This window comes from Mastigoproctus giganteus, chromosome 3 (genome assembly GCF_048544385.1).
Source record: "Mastigoproctus giganteus isolate SK-2022 chromosome 3, ASM4854438v1, whole genome shotgun sequence".
Classification (NCBI taxonomy): Eukaryota; Metazoa; Arthropoda; class Arachnida; order Uropygi; family Thelyphonidae; genus Mastigoproctus; species Mastigoproctus giganteus.
The window spans coordinates 179,651,619-179,677,489 of NC_143577.1; the positions used below are offsets into that span (position 1 = coordinate 179,651,619).

Genomic DNA, 25,871 nt, shown 5'->3' on the forward strand with positions numbered 1-25,871 from the left:
GAACTTCATATCTGCCTGCACAATTACCCCCAGGTCCTTTTCATTCTCTACCACTGTTAGTCTAGTTCCACATAGTTGATAATTTGCTCTGGGGTTGCTATTTCCCATATGTAGTACTTTACATTTGTCAATGTTAAACTTCATTTGCCACCTCTCAACCCATCTGCTCTACCTTTCGAGATCCTGTTGCAGCAGCATAGTGTCAGCAGTGTCCTTAACAACCTTGCCAACCTTTGTATCGTCTGCAAACTTGGACATTAAGCTTGATATACCATCATCAATATCATTTATAAATACAGAAAACAATAATGGACCCAACACTGAACCCTGAGGGACTCCACTAATAATATTAGTCCACGATGAGCAGTGTCCATTGATTACCACTCTCTGTCTTCTCCCCCTCAACCATCCCTTAATCCATAGCAGCAATTTTGCTCCAATGCCACACTGCTCCAATTTGTGCAGCAGTCTTTCATGTGCAACAGTATCAAAAGCCTTTCTAAGATCCAATTATATAATATCAAAGTTATTCCCTGCATCCAGTTCTTTTGTGACTGCATCATAATATCCAATCAAATTGGTCAGGCAAGACTTCCCCTTAACAAAACCATGCTGTGTCCGAGCTATAACTGAAGTCTTGTCTAGATGATTCTGCAGTGCTTCTTTAACCAGGGCCTCTATTAATTTTCCTGAAACAGAAGTTAAACTCACAGGTCTATAATTACTTGTGTCAGCCTTTGATCCTCCTTTTGAATTGGGGTCACATTTGCACATCTCCAGTCTATGGGTACCTCCCCTGAGTTCAAGGAAGCTATCAATAATTATGGCTAAGGGTTTGCTTACTTCCTTTGTTGCCTCCTTTAATATAACTGGATAGATACCATCCACCCCAGGTGCCTTTCTTGTGTTTATCTTCAACAATTTCTCCTCCACTTTACTCTCAGTTATTACAAGATTATCTAGCTTACTGCCAGAGTTGAATAAACCTCTGGCATTCCCCTCCCTGAATAACTCCTCATGTGTGAATGTCGATGCAAAATATTCATTTAGTTTGTTAGCTACCTGAGCAGGATCATCAACAGTTGAATCATTGATATCAAGTGGACCAATCTGATTCATCCCCTTCCTTCTAGAGTTTACATAAGTAAAGAACTCTTTGCTGTTTTTCTTTGCATCCTTTGCCAAAGATTTCTCGTAATGTGCCTTCGCCTGCCTAACCGCCTTTGTAACTTGGTAACAGACCAGCTTATATCTCTCATAGGCTTCTGTGTCACATGTCAATTTATATGGATCCCATGCATTTTTCTTCTCTGTCATATGTCTCATTAGTTCATTTGACATCCATTTAGGCCTAGACCTTGAATAATATTTCTTAGTTGGTATGTAAAGCCTAGTAGCTTCCAAGATAAGTTCTTTGAATGCTTCCAATTTTGAATTTGCTGTTGGTAACATCATCAGTTGGTCCCACTGTATAGAATTTAAATTCTGTCTCAGATCATCGTAGTCGCCTTTACAAAAGCAAAAACCCTTCCCTTTACCCTTTGTGGTAGTTACCTCTTTGAGTAAATCCCACTTCAGCACACTGTGATCACTGCCACCTAGTGGTTCCTTTATCTGCAGATTCTTAATGCATGAAGAATCACTTCTGATAATCAGATCAAGAGTATTACTCCCTCCAGTTGCCTCCCGAACATGCTGATGGACAAAACAATCATCCAATAAATCCACAAAAGCCTTGCTAGTGTGTGAGTGACCAACCCACAAATTCCAGTCAATATCTGGAAAATTAAAATTTCCCCATTATAAGACTCTGATTTACTGGCCCACTCTATTTCCCTGTACAGTTTCTTATTATACTCATCAGAGTCATTAGGCCTATAGCACACTCCTACTCTCAATTTTTATCTCCCAATGCTTATGTCACACCAAACTGACTCGACACTGCACTGTCCAGTGATGTCGACTGGCTTCACTTCCTTGGATTTTATGTGTTTCTTAACTAATAGCATAACCCCCCCACTCCCTTCCTATCCTGTCTATCCTTTCTGTACACATTGTACTCTCCAAATTCCAGTGCTGCAATCCTTATATCTGTGTGACGCCACATCTCTGATATCCCAACAATATCTGCCTTTCATGCTTTGAGCAATACCTCAAATTCATCAAATTTATTTACCAAACTCCTAGCATTGGTGTACACGCAAGTATACATGCACCTGTTCCTATTCTTAGCTACCCTAACACAACCCATGTGTTTACTTGTACTGCAATGACTCCCAGCAGTCTCTGAAATATTCCAGTTGTAGAATAGATGTGTGGAAATTTGTCTTTAGCCAGTCGATGGTTAATTGCTGGAATAAACTTCCATCTGCTGTTTTGTAAATTGAAAACTAAAATAAATTTGAGGAACTGGACAAACTTTTAGAGGGAATGGATGTGTGAAATTGGGTTTTTTTTTTTTTTTTTTTTTGTTTTGCTGATGCTACATAAGCTGGCTTTCTTGCATCAAATGGTTTAAATTTTGAAGATTACTTCATGCAGTGGTTTCAGCTTTGGGGGGACATTGAAAAAACTATTGGAATCCCCCCCCAATAGTTTTTTCTTGGTAGGTTAGTCTTATTCAATCCTTTTATTGCATGTGGATTAAAAGCACCTTTAATTAGTGTAGGTTGAATGATGCATTAATGAAAAAGAGTATTGTAATATCAACTTTGGAAGGTTTAAATCCACTAGCCTTTTTTTCTTCTCCCCCTCGCCAGGTTTGGCACAAAAAAATTCTATTTGATATTTCTTCCACACCCCTTTTTCCAGAAAAATACCTGATCTGGAAAGTACAAACCCTCTTTTAGCCATCTTCTCACAAAATTCTTTAGCAGCATTCTGATCATCTCATGCATATTTTCTTTTAAGATTTTTTTAAGATTCTTTGATCCTTTACTTCCCATAAACTCAGAATCAAAGCAATGGATTGAAAGCAGTGGAAATGCTCAGGGTTTGGGAAAGAACTTACAGGAGCAGTTCTCCTAGAAATCAGTATTATATTTTATGCATTACTTGTTCTCTTTCTGCAAATCTACCTTTAGAAGGGGTATAGCTTCATGCCATGAGGGACGCCTTTATTAGGGCTTACAATACCGGTCAAAATCTTAATACCGGTATTTCGGTATTTTTAATTTATGAAACCAGGATACCAGTATTAATACTGGTATCCCAGTTTCATAAATTAAAACAAAGTTTTTCTCAATAAATTTTGACAACAGGTGCAATAAAGTAAGGAAAAAACAAGTACTGTAATTACTTGAATTCAAGTTTTAAATAAACATTTATTGCAATAATAAATATTCTGAAAAAAATTATTAAAAAACAGTTATTCTAAAAACAAAAAAAATACATATTGTTACTGCAAAGTTTAGTTATGTTTAAGCATCCACACTACCTGTCCAAATAAAGTGAGTTCTTAAGAAACATAAGCAATCAACAGTATGATCGTTTAAAGTGGATCTAATTTTGGTACATATTTGATTAGTGGCAGAAACTGCCCTTTCACATTCTTTTCTGGTACTATTGTACTGAGATAATCATAGGCAATCTCGATCCATATTTTCTAGGCATTGAACTTTTTTAGCAAAAATAGTTAACAGTATTTCATTAATTTCCGACTCAAGTTCATCTTTTAAAATCTCATTGGAGTCAGGCAATTTCTTATTTTGGAAAGAATTTGTGGAACACCTATGTTTTGTTCCATGTTGGTTTTCTATGATTAAATTATGTTATCATTTTCTGAAGGAGAAAGACTTTATTCAGTGAAGTATAATTTTCACTATAGTATCTTTACTGAGTCTGGGAGAGAGCAAAGAGTGGGGATAAGGAATAAAAAGAGCAAAGAGTGCAGTTAAGGAATTCTTTACATATATAAATGCAGGAAGAGAAGGTTTGTTGTTTTTGTTTGTTTGTTATTTGGTTTTTAGGAGCATTAGCAACTAAGGCCATATTGCTCCGAGGATATACGGTGGTCATTCCCTGACCTTTCCGCATCCTCCATATCTGGTGGGCACGGGCTTGAACCCCGATCTAATCAAGAAGCATGTGCTACACACTACTGCTCCTGCCCACCTGGCTATGGAGGCACCAGGAAGAGAAGGACAAATCAGATCGGACGCATATGTAATTGCGTGGGATAGTATTAGATACCCCCAACTGATGCTGCAGATGAATGACAGTTACTTTGCATCGATATTTGCAGAAGAAAAACCCTTCACGTCAATGAGAAATTTATGGGAGTGAGTTGAAAAAATGTAATTAATGATGTTGAAATTTCACATATTGATTTAATGAGAAAACTTTCACACCCACAGGTGAGTAAGGCTCCTGTGGTTGAGGGCATATACCCTATAATCTTAAAGGAAGCAAGTGAGTGCATTAAACCATTAAGGCTAGTTGTGAGAGCATCACTGGACTCAGGAGAGATTCCATTGGATTGGTATAAATTGGAACATAAAGGCGGTTCTAGGAGTGTAATGGGAAATTACTGACTAGCCAGTCTAACTTCAGTGGCAGTGAAAATCTTGGAGGCAATAATCAAGGGTGGAATTTAGGATCATTTAGATGGAAATGGAATTCTGTAGGATACACAGCATGGTTTTGTAAAGGGAAAATAATGTTTAACAAATCTGGTTAGCCATTTTGACAGGTCACTCGTGAGCTGAAAATTTAGAGAATAATTTCGACATTGTTTATTTAGATATCAGCAAAGCATTTGACTCAGTACCACATGAGCGGTTACTTTATACGTTGGAGCAGGATGGAATCATAGGGAAAATCCTTAGATGGATAGCACGATGTCTTGAGGGGACCAGGCAGGGGATTGTGATAAATGGTTATTCCTCAGATTGGGTTAATGTAAGAAGCGGGGTTCTCCAAGGATCAGTATTGGGACCACTGTTGTTTTTGATTATCTTAAATGACATCTACGAAGGGATATAGGATGTGATGTCTAAACTTGCAGATGATATAAAGATCAGTAGAGTAGTTAATGATCGCCGCCAAGCAGAGCTTCTTCAGAGTGACCTAGATAGACTTCTGGGATGGTCAGAAAAGTGGCAGCTATATGTTTAATTCAGCAAAATGTAAGGTCTTACACCTGGGGAACAGCAACCCCAAAATAACTTATACATTTGGTGGAGTTGAACTAAAGTCAGTAGTGGAGGAACAGGACTTGTGAGTTATGATATGGTCAGACATGAAGTTGTCCGGGAATTGTGGACAGGTTGCAATGTTGCATGGTGTCCTATCGATGATTTATCGAACATTTGCTAGTAGAGGTAAGGATGTCAAAATCACATAAAGGTGATTATATAACCTTTATGTGATTAAATTATAAACGATTTTTTTTTTAAATTAGTACTGAAAAACCGGTATTTTTGTATCAATACCTGTATTTGAATACCGGAAAAAAAATTACCAGGATCCCGATATTCGGGATCCCAAGATCTCGGTATTGTAAGCCCTAGCCTTTATGTATTTATTGCAAAAACTACGAAAAGGAGTGTAAATTCAGCATTCTGATGGGCATATAAGAGGGCTTGAAGAGTAGGGTTGATAATCTTGAAAAATTAAAAGAGTGGAGGGTGGGATTCATCAAGCGCAAAACTGTCCAGCCCAATGATTGAGCCAAAGCTCCAGCAGCTGACATCCTTGGTCCCACAAAGAACTATAGTTGGTAACTCAATTGTCAGGAAGCAGGAAATATATTCCACAAAAAGGGCAGGCAGAAAAGGACCAGGGTGTGTCTACTAGGGCCAACATTTATGAAATAGAGCAGCTATCACCTTGGACACAAAAGGTGATATTGTTGTGTACAATGACAATGTATTAAGAACTTGATATCTGAGGATTTAATTAACAAGTACAGAGCAACGTTGAGAAAGAGCAGAGTTAAGAATGAAAGTGAAAATGTCTGAAATCCTGCCCAGACACTACAGGAGGGAGTGCGCGATGATGGCCTTATCAAAAAATTCATCCCTGGGAGAGACTGTGCCAGGCTCAGAGGATAAAATTTTTCCAGGTATGGCCTGCACTTGTTAACAGGAGAGTGTTTTTACAGGGATGGAATACACTTAAATAAGATGGGAGTGCAAGATTATTTGCTCATACAACCAAGACAGTATTGAATGGGTTGGAAAACTGCTAGCTGGGAAAGAGAGGAATATACTGACTAATAGATTAACAACAGCTGCTGGTAGAGATGTAAGTAAATTTTGCACTGCTTTTACAACATGTAGCAGTCTGGAAAATGAGGTATCAGAGTTTAAGCACTGCTGGGATCCTTGATGGAACAAGAAAATAGATGGGCTGCATAGGGTTACTAAAAGTAGGCACAGGTACATGAAAAAAGTATGCACAGAATGCTAGGAGCATAGTAAATAAACTTGTTGAATCAGAAGTTCAGGTAGGAGAGCAAAATGTGAACATTGTGCTGATATCAAATGATATCATATTATTTACTCGAGTCAATATTTTCCTTTCTTTTCTTACATCTATATCAAGTGTGCATTTTACCATTCTGTGATCACTTCCAACATTTACCTGTTCAGGACAGTAACATTGTTCCACAATATATCTTCTGTTATTGAGAATGAAGTCAATTTCATTAGTTGTTAATCCATTTGGGCTCTTCCATATCCACTTTCTGTTCATCCTTTTCTTGAAAAAAAAAACTGTTCATTACTGACATTCCTTAAGATTCTGCAAATTCCACAAGTCTTTCACCTCTTTCACCAATTCCAAAATTTCTTATATAAAAAAGCACATTTCTGTGCTGTTTTGTCTCTTTCAAACCTTAGCATTGAAGTCCCCCATAATGATGGTGTAGTGAGTTTTCTATTCATCTAGAAGTCTCTCAATTTTGATGTACATTTATTCAACCTCTTCATCATCATGGCTTAATGCTGGTGCACATATAATTATTGTAGTTGTTGTTTTGGTTTTTAGGAGCATTAGCAACTAAGGCCATATTGCTCCGGGGATGTGCGGTGGTCATTCCCTGACCATTTCGCATCCTCTGTATTTGGTGGTCGCGGGCTCGAACCCCGGTCTAATCAAGAAGCGTGTGCTACGCACTGCTGCTCCTGCCCACCTAGCTATGGAGGTGCCATATATAATTATAACCTTTAGTTTGTACCTCTTAGAAACCCTGAGTAGAGTGGTATAACATGATTCCCCAAGTACAATTCTAGATCAGGGTGCATTCTACACTTCTTGCAGAATCACCTGAATACACCAACGAATTTCTATGGAGACAACTGTTAAACCATTTTGTAACATCCATAATTGTATTTTATTTATTGACAGTTGGAGTTGCATTTCAATGGAATACATATTCTGAGACTGGATATTGTGAAGCCATCGGCATAAAGATAAGTTTCTATAGAATTTGGGGTAGTTGTCATCAGAGCATGAAATCTAACTGAGAACTGTAGCACTCAGGACTGATCTTGAAGTACCTAGCCCTTCCTCCCGCACAGAGATTCTAGAGAATACACTTCAACTACTGACCTGGAAAGTTCAATCTTAAAGAAAGCTCCAATTTAAAGATGGTAAATTGTCCTCTCAGTCATTGGGGCATATAAGTCACAAAGGTTGCCAAAATGTCATGTGTGTGTCAAAGGCTTTCTCTATATGTAGGCTCACCATGACCAAATTGTCATTCTTTATAAATGCATTTTTCGCACTGTCTCAGCCTTGATCATAAAGTCTAGGCCAGATCTATTTTTATGAAAACTAAAGGTCTTTGTCCATAATAGTTTAAAGTTCCCAGATACCACAGGAGGTGACTGTATGCTGTTTTCTCCAGAGTCTTATCCAAGCAATGCAGCTGTAAGTGAGAATGGTCTATAATTATGAGATCTGATAGGTCTTTTTCCAGGTTTAGAATGGGTAGAATTATTGAATGACACCAAGGGATAGAAAAATAATGTGCAACAAAATTTTGGGAAAATTTTAAGAGGGGGGAGAGAGAGAGAGAGAGAGAGATACAGGGCTCTGTCTCATACAGATGACATGTACAGTAGAGCGTCAATAATCTGAATTAATTGGAATCAGGAGTAGTTCGGACTTCTGAAGATTATCAAAAATACAGTTCTAAAGACTAAAAAAAGGATTTGGTAAGTTTAAAAATAAAACTACGTTTTACTTACATATTTTTATTCATAGGTAACAAAACAAATGGAACTTTCAGTCACATAATATAGACTTTTAACAAAAATAATTATTTACTGCACCATTTTCGAACTTCTTTTCTTTGCTGCCAGAACACACACACACACACACACTCTCTCTCTCTCTCTCTCTCTCTCTCTCTCTCTCTCTCTCTCTCTCTCTCTCTCTCTCTCTCTCTCTCTCTCTCTTCAACAAGAGTAGTTGAGTTGGACAGTATAGAGTTTGTTGCTCATACCATGGGTAGCACAGTTGGTAGAATCACCATCCTCCCCAACTGGGTGTAAAAGACCTGAGTTTGAGTCCTGTCAATTATGGGAGGAATTGTTATAGCCCTTTTTCACAACATGGTTGAGTTAGTTGTTCGCAGGCAAGGGTAGCATGGCTTTTTTTACCCTGAAACTCGTGTTTTTTGTCCAGCAAACAAAATAGACCACAGAACATGCAATTTACAGACAGTATACACAGAGCAATATGGCCTTAGTTGGTAATGCTTGTTGTAGTAGTTGGGTTCTGCTCCCAGAACCCAATGAGTGACCTTTTCAAAGTAATACGAGTGACCTTTTCAAGAAGCACAATGTCCTTCTTTAGGTGTGGTCTCCATACCTCTACCACTGATGTAGGTAACTTATTCCAGTAATTTATAACTCGCTGGCTAAAATAAAACTTGTTAACCGTCTTTGGACCTTACACACAATGTCTTTCTTTAGGTGCAGTTCCCATATCTGAACAGAGTATTTCAAGTGTGGTCTAACAATAGCCTTATATAATGGGATTATGACGTCCTTATCTCTATTAGCAATTGTTCGATAAATCATCGATAGGACACCATGGGCCTTCCTTGCAATATGTCTACAATGCTCTGAGAACTTCATGCCTGACAGTATCATAACACCAAAGTCCCTTTCCTCCACTACAGCTTTAGTTCAACTCCATGTGTATAAGTTATTTTGGGGTTACTGTTCCCCAGGTGTAATACCTTACACTTTGTTGGATTAAAACATAGCTGCCATTTATCAGACAATCCCTGAAGTCCACATAGGTCACTCTGAAGAAGCGCTGCTTGGCAGTGATCATTAACTACTCTACCAATCTTTACATCATCTGCAAATTTAGACATCCCGCTCTCTATCCCTTCATCGATGTCATTTATGAAAATCAAAAATAACATTGGTCCTAATACTGATCCTTGGGGAATCCCTCTTCTTACAACAACCCAATCTGAGGAATAACCATTTATCACAACCATTAGCCTCCTGCCCTGAAGCCATCCCACTATCCATCTACGGATTGTCCCTGTGATTCCAACCTGTTCCAGCTTATAAAGTAACTGCTCGTATGGGACTGAGCCAAATACTTTGCTGAAATCCAAATAAACTATGTCGAAATTATACCCTAAGTCCAGCACTTGAGTGACCCTGTTAAAATAGATAACCAGATTAGTTAAACATGATTTTCCCTTTACAAAACCATGCTGACTATCCTTTAAAATTCCATTTCTATCTAAATGATCCTCAATTCCACCCTTGATCATTGTCCCCATGATTTTCTCTGCTACTGAAGTTATACTAACCACCCTTATGTACTGGAGATATATTAGCACTTATCCAATCCAATGGAATCACACCCGAGTCCAGTGATGCTCTCATAATTAGCCTCAATGGTTCAATGCACTCACTTGCCGCGATTATAGAGTATATACCATCAACCCCAGAAGCCTTCCTCGCCTGTAGGCTCGAAAGGTTTTTCATTAAATAAATATGTGAAATTTCAACATCATTAATTAAATTTTTTTCAACTTCCCTCCCATAATTTCTCACTGACACAAAGGGTTTTTCTTCTGTAAATATCGATGCAAAGTAACTGTTGAGTTCATCTGCAACTTCAGCTGGGGTATATAATACTATCCCACGTCCATTACATAAGGGTCCGATCTGATTTGTCCTTCTCTTCTTTGCATTTATATGTGAAGAATTCCTTATTTCCACTCTTTGCTCTCTTTGCCAGAGATTATTCATAATCTGCCTTTGCCAGCCTAATCTTTTCTGTGGCACTATTACAGATCAATTTGTATCTGTTATAGGCTTCAGTACTTTTTATTGCTCTGTAACTTTTCCATGCCATCTTTTTCTGCTCAAGTAATCTGGCAACTTCATTATTCATCCAACTTGGAATCTTTCTCGTGGAGTAATTTTTTAATGGTATATAGGCATTCAAGGCATCTGTGATTAATGTTTTAAAGGTATACTATAATTCAATTGTATTCGCTCTTTGTGTGATATCTACATAGTTAATAGAGGCCATGTACCACTTTAAGCCATCACAATTTCCTTTCCTGAAATTATAACCCATTCCTTTGCCTTTAACTACTGCTACCTCTCTCTTCATCATCCACCATAGAATTCTGTGATCCCTTCGTGCTTCTCGTTCCTGTACTGTCAGCCCTATTATGCCATCTTGTTCAAGGGTGATGATGAGGTCTAGAGTATTCTTTTCCCTAGTACTTTCCCTGACATTTATTTCCCTAATTGATACAAATAACAATCATCTAGCTGATTTTAAAATTTTGTCCCCAATGTGGAAATTCCTTTCCATTTGCTCCAATCAATTTAAGGCAAATTAAAATCACCCATAATAAGACATTGATGCTTATTTGCCCATTCCATTTGCATTTAGAAGCTTTCATCATAATCTTCACAATCACCTGGCCTGTAGATAATTTCCACTCTCATTATACTTTTGCTTCCAACTATCTCACATGATATAGTTTCTATACTAGCAGGCAAAATGTGTGAATCCTGGAAAGCTTTCATTGCCCTCAAGCTGGTTCTGATAGGAAGCATGACTCCACCACCCCCTTCTATCTTCCCTATCCTTCCTAATTACATTATACATACCGTACTGAAACTCATCATCCCCTATCTCTGGGTGGCACCATGTTTCAGTAAGCCCTATTATGTCAGCATTACTTGTCCTAACCAGCAGTTCGAATTCAGTCATTTCATTGACAACACCCCTGACATTACTGTATAGACAATTAAGACAATGTTCTTGTATAGTTAACTACCCTGACACCCCTTAAAGTTATTGAAGCTTGCTTCCCTGGCATTAGCTAGCTGCTCATTTGAAACACTTCTGCCCTCAGGACATCTTGCTAATATGTTCTGTATGTTGCAGTAACAAACAAGAGCTCTTTAGGTATGTGCAAGCATTACCTTGACCAATATTATCAGATAAACGAGTATCTATATTGCCCTTGTCTCCCCAAACTAGCAGTTCCCCTGAACCTTTAAGGTATCCTCAATAATACTGGCAAAAACTCTTGCACCACCTTTGTTTAAATGTATCCAGTCTCTACAAAACAGATTCCTTCTACCTACACGTGCAGGCCAAACTGAGAGAAATTTTCCCCCAAAAGCCTTGCAGAGTCATTCAAGTCTTGAGTTAATCCACAAGGCTTTCAGCATATAATCCCTCACATCATGGGCAGAATTGCAGACACAAACATTGTGATCTAACGCGTGGCATTTCTTCAGAATGGTCCAATATTTGTCTAACAAATCGCCAGATTGTGTATGCTTAATGTCATTAGTCTCCAGATGAATAATAATATTCCCTCTACCCCCCATTAAAATCTGACAGTCTGTTAGTGAAATCCTTAACAGTTGCTCCCAGCAGACATACCCTGGTTCTAGTCCACCTATCCTTATTACAAAAAATATTTCCCATTTTCCCCGACAATGGCGTCTCCTAATAGAATTAAGTAATTTTTAACCAGAGTAGTTTGCACTTGGCTATTCTGTTCTTGGGCCCGAATCGGGAGTGCATCACATGGTAGGTTACTAGAATATGTTTTTATTTGGTAGTTTAGGTAATCTGCTTTGACGGGATGTCGGAAGTTGTGGTGTAATAAAAGTCAGTATAAGATCTCTAGTAGGGACAATATTACCATCTTTCTTAATGGAGATACTTTTGACCCCAGTGATCCGTTGTTCTCTCAATTCCTGTAGGACTTCCTTGTCTGGGACAGAGTAGGTCCCATTCGAGATTACTCCTTTGTATGTGTTCAGTGTTGTATGAGGAGTTACTGTGACTGTGAGCCCTCCAAAGTTAGTAATTGCATGCAGTTCGTATCAGTATATCTTTTGACTGATTTGGATATTCCAATTATACTTACTATCAAGCCACTTTTGTGATAATAGAAATTGTGATAATATGCCTAGGTTGATCACTAGTAGAGTGCATTATTAAGTATGTTGGAACTGTACAGCAGTTAAGAGATAGACAACTAAAACATATATAGTTTGTTTCAATTTTCAATCTCTTAACTACTACTGGTATTGTGATATGCATTTATACAGTTAGTTTGGGGCAATTCTGGTGCAGAGAGTTCAGTTTATATTGCTCATGGTTGGCTCCTGAAGGCAATATACATGGGTTTATATCAAGAAATAAACTTAAATTGGGAAACTTAACTGAATAAAAAAAAATCAATGTATATAACCCGGAATCACTTGATCACTCAGGGCCATGGCAAAGAAAAAAAAAAAATTTAAGTTATTACAGAATACAAATAAAATGCATTCAATATGACATATGATTGAATTTTTAAATGTTGCAGATTAAATTAAGGAAACTTATAAACTGAAATAAGTATTTTCAGTTTGGTAGTTTCTTCTATATAAAAGGCTTGTTATTGTGATTAAAACTGAATATTCTAGTTACTTTCATTTTATCTGGCTGATGTTAAATCTTTCCAAGGAAAATGGAATTGAAAAAAGCATCAATATTAACAATATTCATAAAGAGAATGAGTAAATGTTTAGAATGCTGAAAATACTGTAACATCAACTGATTTTACAGTACTATATCATAATTAATTTCTTTTAAAATGAAATAAGATTCAATTTTACTTCAATGTGTCCTATACATATTTTATGCTGTTATAATATGGTTGACATTGGTACACATCACATCCAAAATTTTAGTTTTACTATTATTATAAAAAGAACGAAACTAATTTAGGATTGCCCTAATTCCTGTGGATGCTTTTACTACAATGCAAGTTTTGGACTTGGAGAGTTTTCCCAAGAGAATCAATGTTTGGCTAAATACCTGACGTGCCAATCCTTACCTTATTTTGGGGATTATGGTGTCAGCCAAATACGTAATTTACAAGATCGACATATGTAAAATTGAACATAAAATTGTCTTTTGAGTTTACATATTTCATCTTAGAAAACGGATGTTCACATTTACAGTCATTCTGGATTGGGGACATTTTTTTTCCCTTTTTTATTTTAATTTATTTTATTAGAGACCACCAATTGGAAAGGTTACATGGGAGGATATGTAGTTGTTTATTGATGAAGGTAAATCAGGCTTAATCCAAGTATGCAGATGAGACAAAGTTTGGAAGGGTTGTTAATGGCAGTATACTACTGCAACAGGATCTAGAAAAGTTGGGCTGAGAAGTGGCAGCTGAAGTTTAACATTGACAAATGCAAAGTATGGTTAGAAGTAACCCCAGAGAAACATACCAGCTGCGTGGTACTACACTTAGGGTGGCAGAAATGAAATTTTCTGAGTAGTGCAGAGAGGCTGCCAGAGCAGGTAATGGGGGATTGTCAATGATATAAAGGAATTTTGCTAGTAGGGAAAAGGATGTGATTATCCCTTTGTATAAGGCAATGGTCAGGCCACACCTTGAGTACTGTGTACAGGTCTGGAGACCTCATTTTAGGAAGGATGTAGAGTTGCAAGTACAGAGAAGGGCTACAAGATTGATGATGGGAACAAAGGGGGTCTCTTAGAAAGGAAGGCTTAAGTTCTGCAAATTGCAGCATCTGTAGACTAGGCACCTACAAGGTGATATGATTCAGGTTAGGCCTTGAATGGGTTGAGAAGGCTTAATTCTGATGGGATTCTTCGTCTTTCTCAGATTACAAACCTGAGGGAGAATAAATTCAAACTGAGGAAAGACAGCTATAGAATAGATGTGCAGAAATTTGCTTTTAGCCAGCAGGTAGTTGATTGGTGGAACAAACTTCCATCTGGCATTGTGGTGAAAAAGATAAGGGAAAAAAAAAAAGCAGCACAAATTCCCATATCTAGATGGGATTCAGGGTCTTTTTCATGCAATGTAGAGGAAAAGAAGCAATAGAAGGTTTAAGAAGGAAAAGAAGGTTTAAGATCATGTGGTCTGGGATACGCTTACACTCTCAAATTCACAGAAATGACAGAAACCAAAATATTGGGAACCTGGCTGATGCCACATAAGTCATAGAAGGTTAAAACTTTACTTGCTGAATAAAAAATGAAGACAATTTTTTTTTTGCCAAGTCACCATAGGCTCCATAAAAAAAGGTTTATGAGTCATAAATTGTCTACCTCTATTCTAAAAATTATTTTCTAGATACATAGAGTCACTGCTGCTGAAAAAGTTTTCTTTTATGTCTTGCAGTAAAGAGCGATTTTTTGAATTTTTAGCATGCACTCTTGAACTCAGTAAAGTATAATGTACTGAAATCAACAGGCATAAATTTAGGTTATCTGTGATCCAGAGTATACAAAAACTATTCAAGGTGACATTAGAACATTTGCTTAGCAATCTAAAGAAAAGCAAGATTTGCCCAAAAATTTATTGCAATGAAATCAAATGTTGTAGACAAGTTTTTTGTAAGATAGCCTGGAACAACATGAAGGCACAGAGTGGTATCCATGTTTTCTCAATATCCATATAATGGTGTTCAGCTTCCTTCACTTCTAATATTCTCAAATTTTGTTTACTGGCCATCGTTTGGCTAAATGAGAGGAAATTTTGCAGTCCATTCCAGCCATAAATTTAATTTGAATGGGGGGAGGGAGAAAAGAGAAGGACAGAGTGTATATGAATCTGTGTGGGAGTTTAGAAAAAAAAAAAAATTTACTTACATGCATAGGCTCTGAGGCGAGGTAGATTGGGAGAGGCTGGAGGGCTTTCAGGACTAGAGGGCATACGCAAACCCTTGATTTCTGGCCGGATTGTGGGTGATGATTGGACTGTAATATTGTGGCGAAAATCTAATGAAACCATAGAGATAATTATCAGGCTGTATTCTTGAGGATTACGACCCATATAGTAGACAACATTATAACAATTTGAATAAATAATTAGTCAGATATAACCAGTATCATTAGAATTATTTGAACTTGAGTACAGCATGAAAAAAACACAATTTTTTGAATAATATATTTTTGACATATTTAATGTTTTATTCAATGATTAGCTGCCTAGGTATGTTTCATTTTTAAAATATTGATCAATATTTTAAGATCATTTAATTAAGCTTGAAAATATGCCATATAAATCCATACAGATGGATTATTTTTCCTTAATGTTTTCAAAAATATATTTGGTGTTATAATTACACATGAAAACTGTTAAACAGGCTTTCTTAAACCCTAAACTGAACTAAATCTTTCCATCATCAATGTGCTATTTTCTGTAGTTATCTACCGTACAAGGTTAAGAAATAATAATAATAAGAAGAAGCAGCAGCCGCAGTTATAGAGCAAGTCTACAAGAAGCACCACAACCTACATCGACTACTTCGACTCCGTACCTCATAGAGGGATAACAGAGGCGCTGAACATCTACAAATTCAATCCAATAGCGACAAACTTCCTAGGAGAAACAATGGCGACATGGAATACCACCATTAAGGTCGAGAACATCACAACCAGGCCAATCCCCATCAGGAGAGGAATCTTTCAGGGAGATGCCCTGAGCCCACTGTGGTTCTGTCTAGCACTCAACCCACTATTCACCATGGTCAATAGCAGCAAGTATGGATATGACCTCAACGAAAGAAGGAAGGAAGGAAGGAAGGAAGAACCTGTACAACCTCACCCACCTGTTGTACAAGAATGACATCAAACTATGTAGCAACTGAGAAGCAACTCCAACAACTACTCCGGATCACCAAACAATTCAGCAATGATATTAGGATGGAATTTGGTCTAGACAAATGCAAGACCCACAGATTCCACCCGGGGAAATTAGTCTGCCGAAACTACCAGCTGCAGACTGGTAAAGAGATCGAAGTCAAGAAAGAGGGATAAGCCTGCAAATACCTGTTGCGTTCGGTTTGGTGTGACATAAGCACTGCAAAAGCAAAAATAAGAGTAGGAGTGTGTTATAGGCCTAATGACTCAAATGAGTACAATGAACAATTGTACAGAGAAATAGAGTGGGCTAGTAAATCAGAATGTCTTATAATGGGGGATTTTAACTTCCCAGATATTGACTTGAACTTGTGGGTTGGTCACTCACACACTAGTAAGACTTTTGTGGATTTATTGGATGATTGTTTTCTGCAGCAGCATGTTCGAGAGGCAAACAGAGAGGGTATTATCTTGATCTGGTTATCAGCAGTGATCATTCATGTATTAAGAATTTGCAGATAAAGGAACCACTAGGTGGCAGTGACCACAGTGCACTGATGTGGGATTTACTTAAAGATATAATTACCATCAGGGGTAAAGGAAAAAGTTTTTCCTTCCGTAAAGGTGAGTACAGTGGTCTCAGACAGTTTTTAAATTCTGTACAGTGGGATCAACTGACGATATTACCAACTGTAAATTCTAAGTGGGAAGCATTCAAGGAAATAATCATGGAAGCTACTAAAACACACACGTGAAAGCTACTAAGCACTCACACACACACACGTGGTTCCACAGGAACATGTTCCTGTGGAACCACGTGTGTGAGTGCCGTGTTGTTGTTGTTGTTGTTATTTGGTTTTTAGGAGCATTAGCAACTAAGGCCATATTGCTCCGGGATATGCGGTGGTCATTCCCTGACCTTTCCGCATCCTCCGTATTTGGTGGTGACGGGCTCGAACCCCGGTCTAATCAAGAAGCATGTGCTACGCACTGCTGTTCCTTCCCACCTGGCTACGGAGGCGCCATGTGTGCCGTGAACCTGCTACTTAAGGATGTGCTGTACAATAGAAGTATACTGTTGAGAAAGGAGGCTGTCGCTTCCGAAAGCTACGGTTAGTGGTATTTAAAGATTTTAGCCATATTATTTTAGTTATTGTAAATATTTTAACTATTTTATCGCTTTTAATGTAAATAGATCAGTTTTTATTATTCACTGTACATATAATTTCAGTAAAAATATTTCATTTGATCGCATGGTTGGTGTTGAGTGTAATCATTATGAACTGGACAGGCATTTGGAGGGAATGGTGTGATTATTATTTTTTTTTTTTTTGGCTGATGCTGCATAAGCTCATACACTTGCTTTCTTGCATCACGTGCCACTACTACTACCACTACTACCTGGGGAAGATGCAGGCTCAGCAGTTACAGCTCAAGGAAATTAAGGCCTGCCTGACCAAAAAATACCATCAGAGACTCAGAAGCCTGCTGAAATCAAAGCTGAATGGAGGGAAGACAGTCAAAGTCATAAACACTTATGCAGTCCCAGTGCTAACATACTCCAGGGTCTTAGATTGGACTAACACCGAGCTGGAGGATATCATCCGAAAAACAAGGGCAATATGACCAAGAGCTGCCACCACCACCACTCGAAGTCAGTCATGGAAGGACTGACAATTTGCTCAGAAAGGAGGAGGAAAGGGCCTGATAGACCTCATCGAGCAACAGAAAACATCGATTGCTAACCTGAAGGATTATTTCCAGCAGTACTCCACCGGCCATAAGGAAGACAGACAAGCAGCATACCCCACTCAACCTAAACAAGGAGTCCCCTCCCAATCAGAAGGCACAAACAAAGCTAGAAAGATGGGCAAAGAAGACACTCCATGGAAGACACTAACAATGATCTCTATCAAGAGCAAGTAGATAAAATTGCTTCCAATGCATGGCTCACAAGCAGGACGTTCTTCCCCGAAACTGCAGGATTCATGCTCGCCATCTTTCTTTGATCACCTGGAAATACCAGGTGATCAAAGAAAGTGTACCATACTACAAGTACGAACCCCAGGCAGTACTAGAGACCCCAACCCACAAGTTGGGACCGTGCCATAATAACGGATAAGACAATACCGCACAACAGACTGGACATAACCCTTGTGGACAAGAAGGAAAAGGCTACCTATCTGTTTGACATAGCGGTACCCAAATGCTGGCAACCTGCAGAAAACCCATGGGGAAAAAAAAATCAGGACGTACACAAACCTAAGAAGGGAGATTAAAGAGATGTGGCATATTCAACAAGTAACGACCATCCTGATCATCGTCATAACCATCAGTATGGTGCCAAAGATCCTACATAACAGCCTAGAAGTAAGAGGTCTCCCAGCAAACAGCTACAAGGTACTCCGGAAAGTCGCAAACCAGAACACCTGTAGGATAGTCAGAGTTCCTCAACTAACAGTAACACCAGACATAACAATAACCACCCTGTGTACTTGGTTGCAATACCCGTCACAAGGTGGAAACCCCAATCAGGGAAAAATAATATAAAGAGCAATAATAATAATAACCCAAATATAATTTTCTCCCCGTAAGAGAGAAAATAATCACGAAAGTCGATTCGCCAGACCTACCTCCACAAGGTCAAAGTGTCAGCTGAGGCAGACAGTGGCACCATCTGGCATCAATCCCATAATTAACATCCACCACTAAATGCAAAAGCCAAAGCTAAAACAGATCCACCTCTATAGCTGGATGAAGATGAGAAGTATAAATATTGAACAAACTGCGAGTCTGGCACAGGATAAAGTCCTTCACATTCAGGACTTAGGGTGCTTACACGTAGAATGTAGGTAGCTGCTTACTGGAAACCAGTAATGACATAAAGCGGAAGTTTCTCACTGGCTATGAACACACAGAAAGTAGTTGACCAGTGCAACTTCTGGTATGCGAGAGTAAAGTTTTGTACTGGTCAGATGCTTTCTGTTCTGTTCATAGCCAGTGAGAAGCTTCACCTGCATGTCGCTGCTGGTTCCCAGTAAGCAGTTACCTCCGTTCTACGTGTAAGCACCCATGATCAGTTCAAAAAGTCGGAGACAGTCTCCTGCAGATGAGTGGAGAAAATACTGTCTCCTGTATGGGTACCACAAGTGAAAGGCAAGACCACCCAGCCCAACCAACTGGAAATGTTTCCTGTCCAACTGCACCAGTAACCACCCAGGAAGGAAGAAGTCAATGCATGAAGTAACAAAGCTAGAGACAGACAAGACAATGTACAGGATGAAACTACACACCAAGTCGTTGGAACGGTTCCAGACTTTTCACTAAACAGAAAATAGCACACCAGTGAAGGACCGTCATCAAGAAGAATCTGATAGCTCCTGTAATCTTGGAAAAAATCAAGCAGGATGTGAGCAGGCAACAACAAAGACAGACGCATTGGAATGAGAACTGGAGTAGGAACAGCAAGTAAAAAAACTACAACCTGGAGAAGCCAGAAGGGGAACAGGTGAGATTGCAATAGCAGAATTTGAGGGAATGGACCCCCCACCATAACGAAGCAGAGACCCAATAGAATCCTCAAGAAAGACAACATCCACAGTAACACGTCCTAAAATTAGTGGACTGAAGAACACCTTGACACCCTGAAGCAGAAACTACTAACACTCAGCAAAGTGCCATTATAGGGAGAGTGCCCAGAGAAAAACAGAGAATAGGATATTTGATAAAACTAAACCTTCAACAGGAACATCAGACAAGAGGAAAAGGACTCCCTGACCAGACGGTGCTCGAGGAGGTCTGGGGGAACCTATGGAGCGGCGAAGTTAGTCATAACGGCTGCATCCCCTGGATAGATCTAGAAAGGAAGAAAAGCAAGAATATACAAGAGATGACAGATTTGGGAGGAAAAAGTAAAACAGTCAGTGAGTAAGTCCCACAACTACTGGTACAAGAAATTCAGCTACACACACACACACACACACACACACACATGAGCAGCTCACCCAGATAACAAGGCATCCCAACACAATCCCAGGACCTCTGACTCAAGAAATCAACTAACCTGAAGGCAAAGGATAAGGACACCACAAACCCGGCAAAGTAGAGACCATTCATCCTGTCTCCCAACAATTTACAAGATCCTGACCATCTTCGTAACTAAGATGATATCACTCCACTTAAGAGTACAAGAATGCCATGGCCAAGTAGCAGAAGGAATGTAAGCAGATGAGGAAAGGATGCAAGGACCAACTGACCACTGATGCTGCAGTTATAGAGCAAGCTTATAAGAAGCACTGCAACCTGTACATGACCTACACTGCAAGACTACTGCAAGGCATTCAATTCCATGCCACATAGCTGGCTAATAGAGACACTGAAAATCTACTAAGTCAACCTGAAACTGATACGCTTCTTAGAGGGAATTGTGGCAAAATGGAGGACCACCATCAGAGTTGAGAACATCACTTTGATGGAGCATGAGGAATCTTCCAGAGAGATGCACTGAGCCCACTTTGGTTTTGTCTAGCACTCGACCCACTGTCCACCATGCTCAATAACAGCAAGTACAGATATACTCTTAAAAAAAGGAAGAACCTGAACAGTTAAGTAGCACATAAAATCCAAGGCAGTGCATCAGTGCATCCAGTTGACATGGATGACTAGTGCAATGTTGAGTCAGTTTGGTATGATGACATAAGCATCTAGAAAACAAAAATCAGAGTTGGAGTATGTTATGTAGACCTAATGATTGTGATGAATATAATAAACAAAGTACTGATATATGGAGTGGGCCAGTAAATCAGGATATCTTATCATGGGGGACTAACTTTCAGATACTGACTAGACCCAATGGGTTGGTTACTCACGCTAGTAGTAGCAAGACTTTTGTGAATTTAATATTTCTTACAGATTGCATCAGATAAGATTGACATGCGTAGGTGATGAAGTAATAATATTGCATCAGCTGTTACTTTCAGCTAATATAAGCACGCTCTGCAAGAATTGCAGTTATTCCTTGCTTGTGTCAGGATGGCGAGTAACATGCAGTTGACACCACGAAGAAAGAGTGTTACTGTTGCTTTAAATGAGGATGTTCTTCCCGTCATATTGTTTATTGAGTGTCTTATAATAAGTCGACAGTGATACATTTCTTTCCAAACTCAAGAATACTGGTTCTGCTGATAAGGAAAAAAAGGAACCGGACAAACGAGTTCTCTACGCCAAAACAACACTGTGTTTTGAAGCATTTATGCCTTAAAAACCATAAAGCTTTTTCGTCTGAGCTGAAAACAGAATGGGAAGAACATACAGGAGTGGTAGCAAGTGCAGTAACAGTCAGAACACGCCTCTTCAAAAATGGACTTGTAGCCCATTGTCCTAAGAAGCCCCTCCTCACACAAAAAATGAAAAAGGCCCGATTAATTTGGTGTAAGGAGAATGTCAAATGGACCCCCGGAGCAGTGGAAGTCAGTTATTTTCTCGGATGAGAAGAAATTCAACCTGCATGATGGGAGACAAATGATTCGCCATAGACGTGGTGAAGAATACCATCCAGACTGTATGATGTCTACAGTGAAATTCCCTACCAGCCAAATGATAAGGGGATGTATTTCGTATCACAGAGTAGGTCACCTGCAGTTTATAAATGTCAATGGATACCTGGCTGTATTGGAAAGCAAATTGCTGACAACCATTAGAGACCATTTCAACCTGCCAAGTAACTGCATCTTTCAGGATGACTCTGCTCCTGTCATCGGGCGAAAAATGTAAGTAGGCACTTCTGTAGTTACTTCAGCTTCATTTCTGCATTAGAGGTTTGGCAGTAATGTGTTTACATTTGTTACAGATGAAAAAAACGGTTGGAAGAAAAGTCCATTACAACTCTTAGCTGGCCAGGAAACAGCCCGACTGGACCTGAATCCTATAGAGAACTACTGGCATCGTGTGGAATCTACAGTTGCCAGAAAGAAACCAAAGACCCTTCGTGAACTTCATAATTTGTGTTTGGAACCACAAACTATCAGTTGATTATCTTCAGAAATTGATCTTGTCAATGCCTCGACGATGTGCTGCTGTCATCAGGGCCCAAGGCAGTTCAACTAAATATTAGTTTGCACCTCGTGAACTTTTCATTTTGTTTTCCATTTAAAATCATAAACTGAAGCAAACTGAGGACTTCTGATAATATTTCAGCCATAATTGTCGTGTTTACCAAAACTGTTGTATAAAAGTTGCAAATGCTCATTTTGGAATATTTTGAGAGCACCTGTCAAATATTACTTAGCTTTGCCTTAACTACTGATAATTATCTTTTTTGTTTATATTTCTATTTGTGATGCTAGTCATTAATGCAATGGTATGTTACATTAATGTAACATACCATTGCAAAAAAAGGGTTAGAAATGTGAAATTCCTAGGGGATGCACTTTCTTTGAATACCAGTGTACTGTCAGAGGCAAGGGGAAAGGGCTTTTCCTTTTTTAAGGTTACTGCAGTGGTAGTATACATTTTTAAATTCCACAGAGTTGGAACAAATGATTTAGTTAAAAACTTTTTTTTTTTTTTTTTTTTTTATGTGAACCTCAAACACGAGAGGTATTAGAACCTATAGTACTTAGTACCGTGCTTGGATTGGAGGTTGAGAAGATGAAAGATATTTGTTGACATTGGACTTGAACTTCTGTAGGTTGTAATTTTCAGGAAATACGTATGAAGGAAGGTTGTTAAAGAAAACGGCAGTTGAATGAATAAATGAGGAAGACGAAAAGTTGGTTCTGTGGGTTTGAAGTTGGACAGTAAATGGATGTTGACTGGTGGAGGCGCATGTTCGGACTGTTTTGAAAGAGAGAGCGGGAATTATAGAAGCCAATTCAGAAGAACAGTGCCCATGGAAGTATCTGTAGAAGAGGCATGCAGCAGAAACAGTACGTCTATGAGAAAGCAAGTGGAGAGACTCTGTTAGAGATGAATCATTAATTAACCTAACTGCCCTCTTCTGAATGGAATCAAGAAGCCTGACAGAGGTTTTGGGGGCACCACACCAGATGTGGGAACAATATTCCATGGCAGGGCAGATTTGCGATTTATACAGAGTGAGCAGCTGTTTGGAAGAAAAGTAACGCCGAGAGCGAAGGAGAAAACAAAGTTTTTTAGATGCAGAGGAAGCAATATTTGTAATGTGCTTGTGCCAAGAGAGATTAGAAGTCAGGGTAATCCCCAAAAGAGATATATCATTTTGCCTAGAAATCGGAGTGTCACTAAAGATAAGCATAGGAGCAGAAGAATCCTTTTTGCGAGATATAAGACAAGACTGAGTTTTAGAATGGTTGAATTCAACTAAGTTGTCTTTGCCCCACTGAAGAATTACCTGAAGATCGGCATTTAAGGAATTGGTAGCATTTAAGGAATTTTCGAGAAGTTGAAGCTGATTGAGCAGGACAAGGTTTCTCAAAATGGAAAGTGAAATGCAATGTGCTATCATCGGCAAAACTATGGATAGGATTTCCAGTAAATGGAAGAAGGTCATTAATATAGAAGAGGAAAAGAGTGGGGGAAAGAACTGAACCTTGGGGGACACCGGCATTAGTGGAGAAGTTAGAAGACAGAGAGCCATCTACCATCACCCTCAGTGAGCGATCAGAGAGAAAACTGGATAACCAATTACTAAAAACAGTTGGCAAACCATAAGATGGAAGCTCGTTTAGAAGACCTTTATGCCAAACACGAACAAAAGCCTTTGAGATGTCAAGAGCAACTACTTGGGTTTCACCAAACCTTTCCATTGAATTAGTCCATAAATGGGTAACACAAGCCAGAATATCACCAGTGGATCGACACTGATGGAATCCATACTGGCGATCGTTGATCAGATAGGTTTCTAGGTAGTTTAAGAGTTGGAGGTTAATTGATTTCTCCATTACTTTAGAAAGAGTAGAAGTAATTGCAATGGGACGATAATTGGATGGGAGGGATTTGTCACCCTTTTTAGGAACTGGCTGGATATGAGCTAATTTCCAAACTGAAGGAAAACCACCTTTGGAATAAGAAAGTGAAAAAAGGCGGCAAAGAATAGGAGTAAGTTCAGGAGCAGAGGTTTTGAGAACAGGTGGAGAAATAACACATCAGGACCTGGAGCTTTCTTAGCATCAAGATTCGTCAAAATCCTTCTGATATACTTTTGACGGAAGACCACAGGAGGCATTGAATGGAGCATGTTGGGAATGGTGGGAGGTGTTTTACCAAGATCATTAATACATGAGCTGGAAGAAAAGTGGGATGCTAGCAGGTCAGCTTTGTCCTTGCCTGAAGTGACAACAGAACCATCTGGTTTGGACAGAGGTGGGAGCAGAGATGGGCAAAAGTTGCGGCCAATATCTTTGGCAAGAGACCAGAATGCTCGGCTACCATTAGGGCAAGAAGCAAGTTTTCTACTCTTAGCCTGTTCAAACTCTAGTTTGGACTGATTAATAACTGCTTTACAATTGTTGCGAGCTTTGGTGTAGGCAGAAAATGAAACTGAAGAATTAGAAACAAGCCAATTACGATATGCAACATTCTTCTCTTGAACAGCCTTAGCACATTTATTGAAAAACCAAGGTTTAGATGAAAGACGAGATTTTAAAGTGGAGTGTGGGATAAAGGATTCCATTCCTGCAAGAATAATTTCACTGACACGATCTGAGCAAAAGTTGACATCAGAAGTTTTGAAACAGTAATCCGACCAAGGAAAAGAAGAAAAGAAGTCTCGCAGGTCATCCCATTTTGCATTCTTGTAATGCCAAACAACAAGAGGTTGGGAATAGCCGTGAGATAAAGGTTCCATTGGAGAAGAGACGATCACCAAGTTGTGATCTGAAGTGCCTAAAGGTCCTCTCACTTCGACCGTGTACTTAGAAGGGCTGTTTGTGAGAAAAGATCAAGCGTATTGGCTGTATGATTAGGATTGTCCGGTATTCTTGTAGGTAAATGAACAATCTGTGCTAGGTAATTAGTAATTGCAAAAGCCTCAGCATCTCGACCTGCTGGGTCGGTGTGACTATAAAACGGAAGCCAGCTGGAGTTGTGAACATTAAAATCACCAAGGAAAATTACCTCACTGTTAGGAAAGTTGGACTGGAGAAAGTCAAGTTGCAAAGAGAGGAAGTCAAAGAGCTCCAAGTGATTAGTGGAGATGGGAGAACGGTAGAGACAACAGATGAATTTGACATAATGAGGTAGAGAGATTTTAAGCCAGAGAAGATCAAAGAGAGCAGATTCCAAATTGCCAAGTCTCTGATAGGGAATATCAGAATGGACATATGCACAAGTACCACCTTTGAGGCGAAAGGAATCATACAGCAAATAATTTGGGCATCTGAGATGAGCAGTAGTTGAATCAACCGATAACTGAGATTCTGTTAGAAAAAGTACATGGGGTTTGGCATTCTGCAAGTGGAAATGGACATCGCTGAGATTAGAATTGAGACCACGTATATTTGTGAAATGATTTAGGAAGTGCTTGGGAGGTTTAGATCTTTTCGCAGATAAGCTTGCTCTATTAGTTTGACAATTCATGGTGTATTCAATAGTAAGACAAAGTGGGTGGGACATGCTGTATGAAGTAATGAAATTTTTGGATATAGCGTACACGTGGTAAGAATATACTCAGATCCTTGACATAACGTGGCCTCGACAATGCTCACCACATACACACTACTCTGACTCCCTCCAGTCACTATCTGGCAGAGTAT

The 25,871-nt window shown here is 39.0% G+C and overlaps 1 protein-coding gene across 1 annotated transcript in view; it reads right to left on the reverse strand.

The window, feature by feature from the left end:
• Positions 1-25,871, reverse strand: part of LOC150088443 (mitogen-activated protein kinase kinase kinase 11-like) — a 241,747-nt gene that overhangs the window by 79,004 nt on the left and 136,872 nt on the right. Inside the window, exon 6 of the mRNA XM_090370160.1 lies at positions 15,148-15,276. Within this exon, the coding sequence (XP_090226286.1) occupies positions 15,148-15,276 (129 nt within the window). The remainder of the gene's footprint in view (positions 1-15,147; positions 15,277-25,871) is intronic.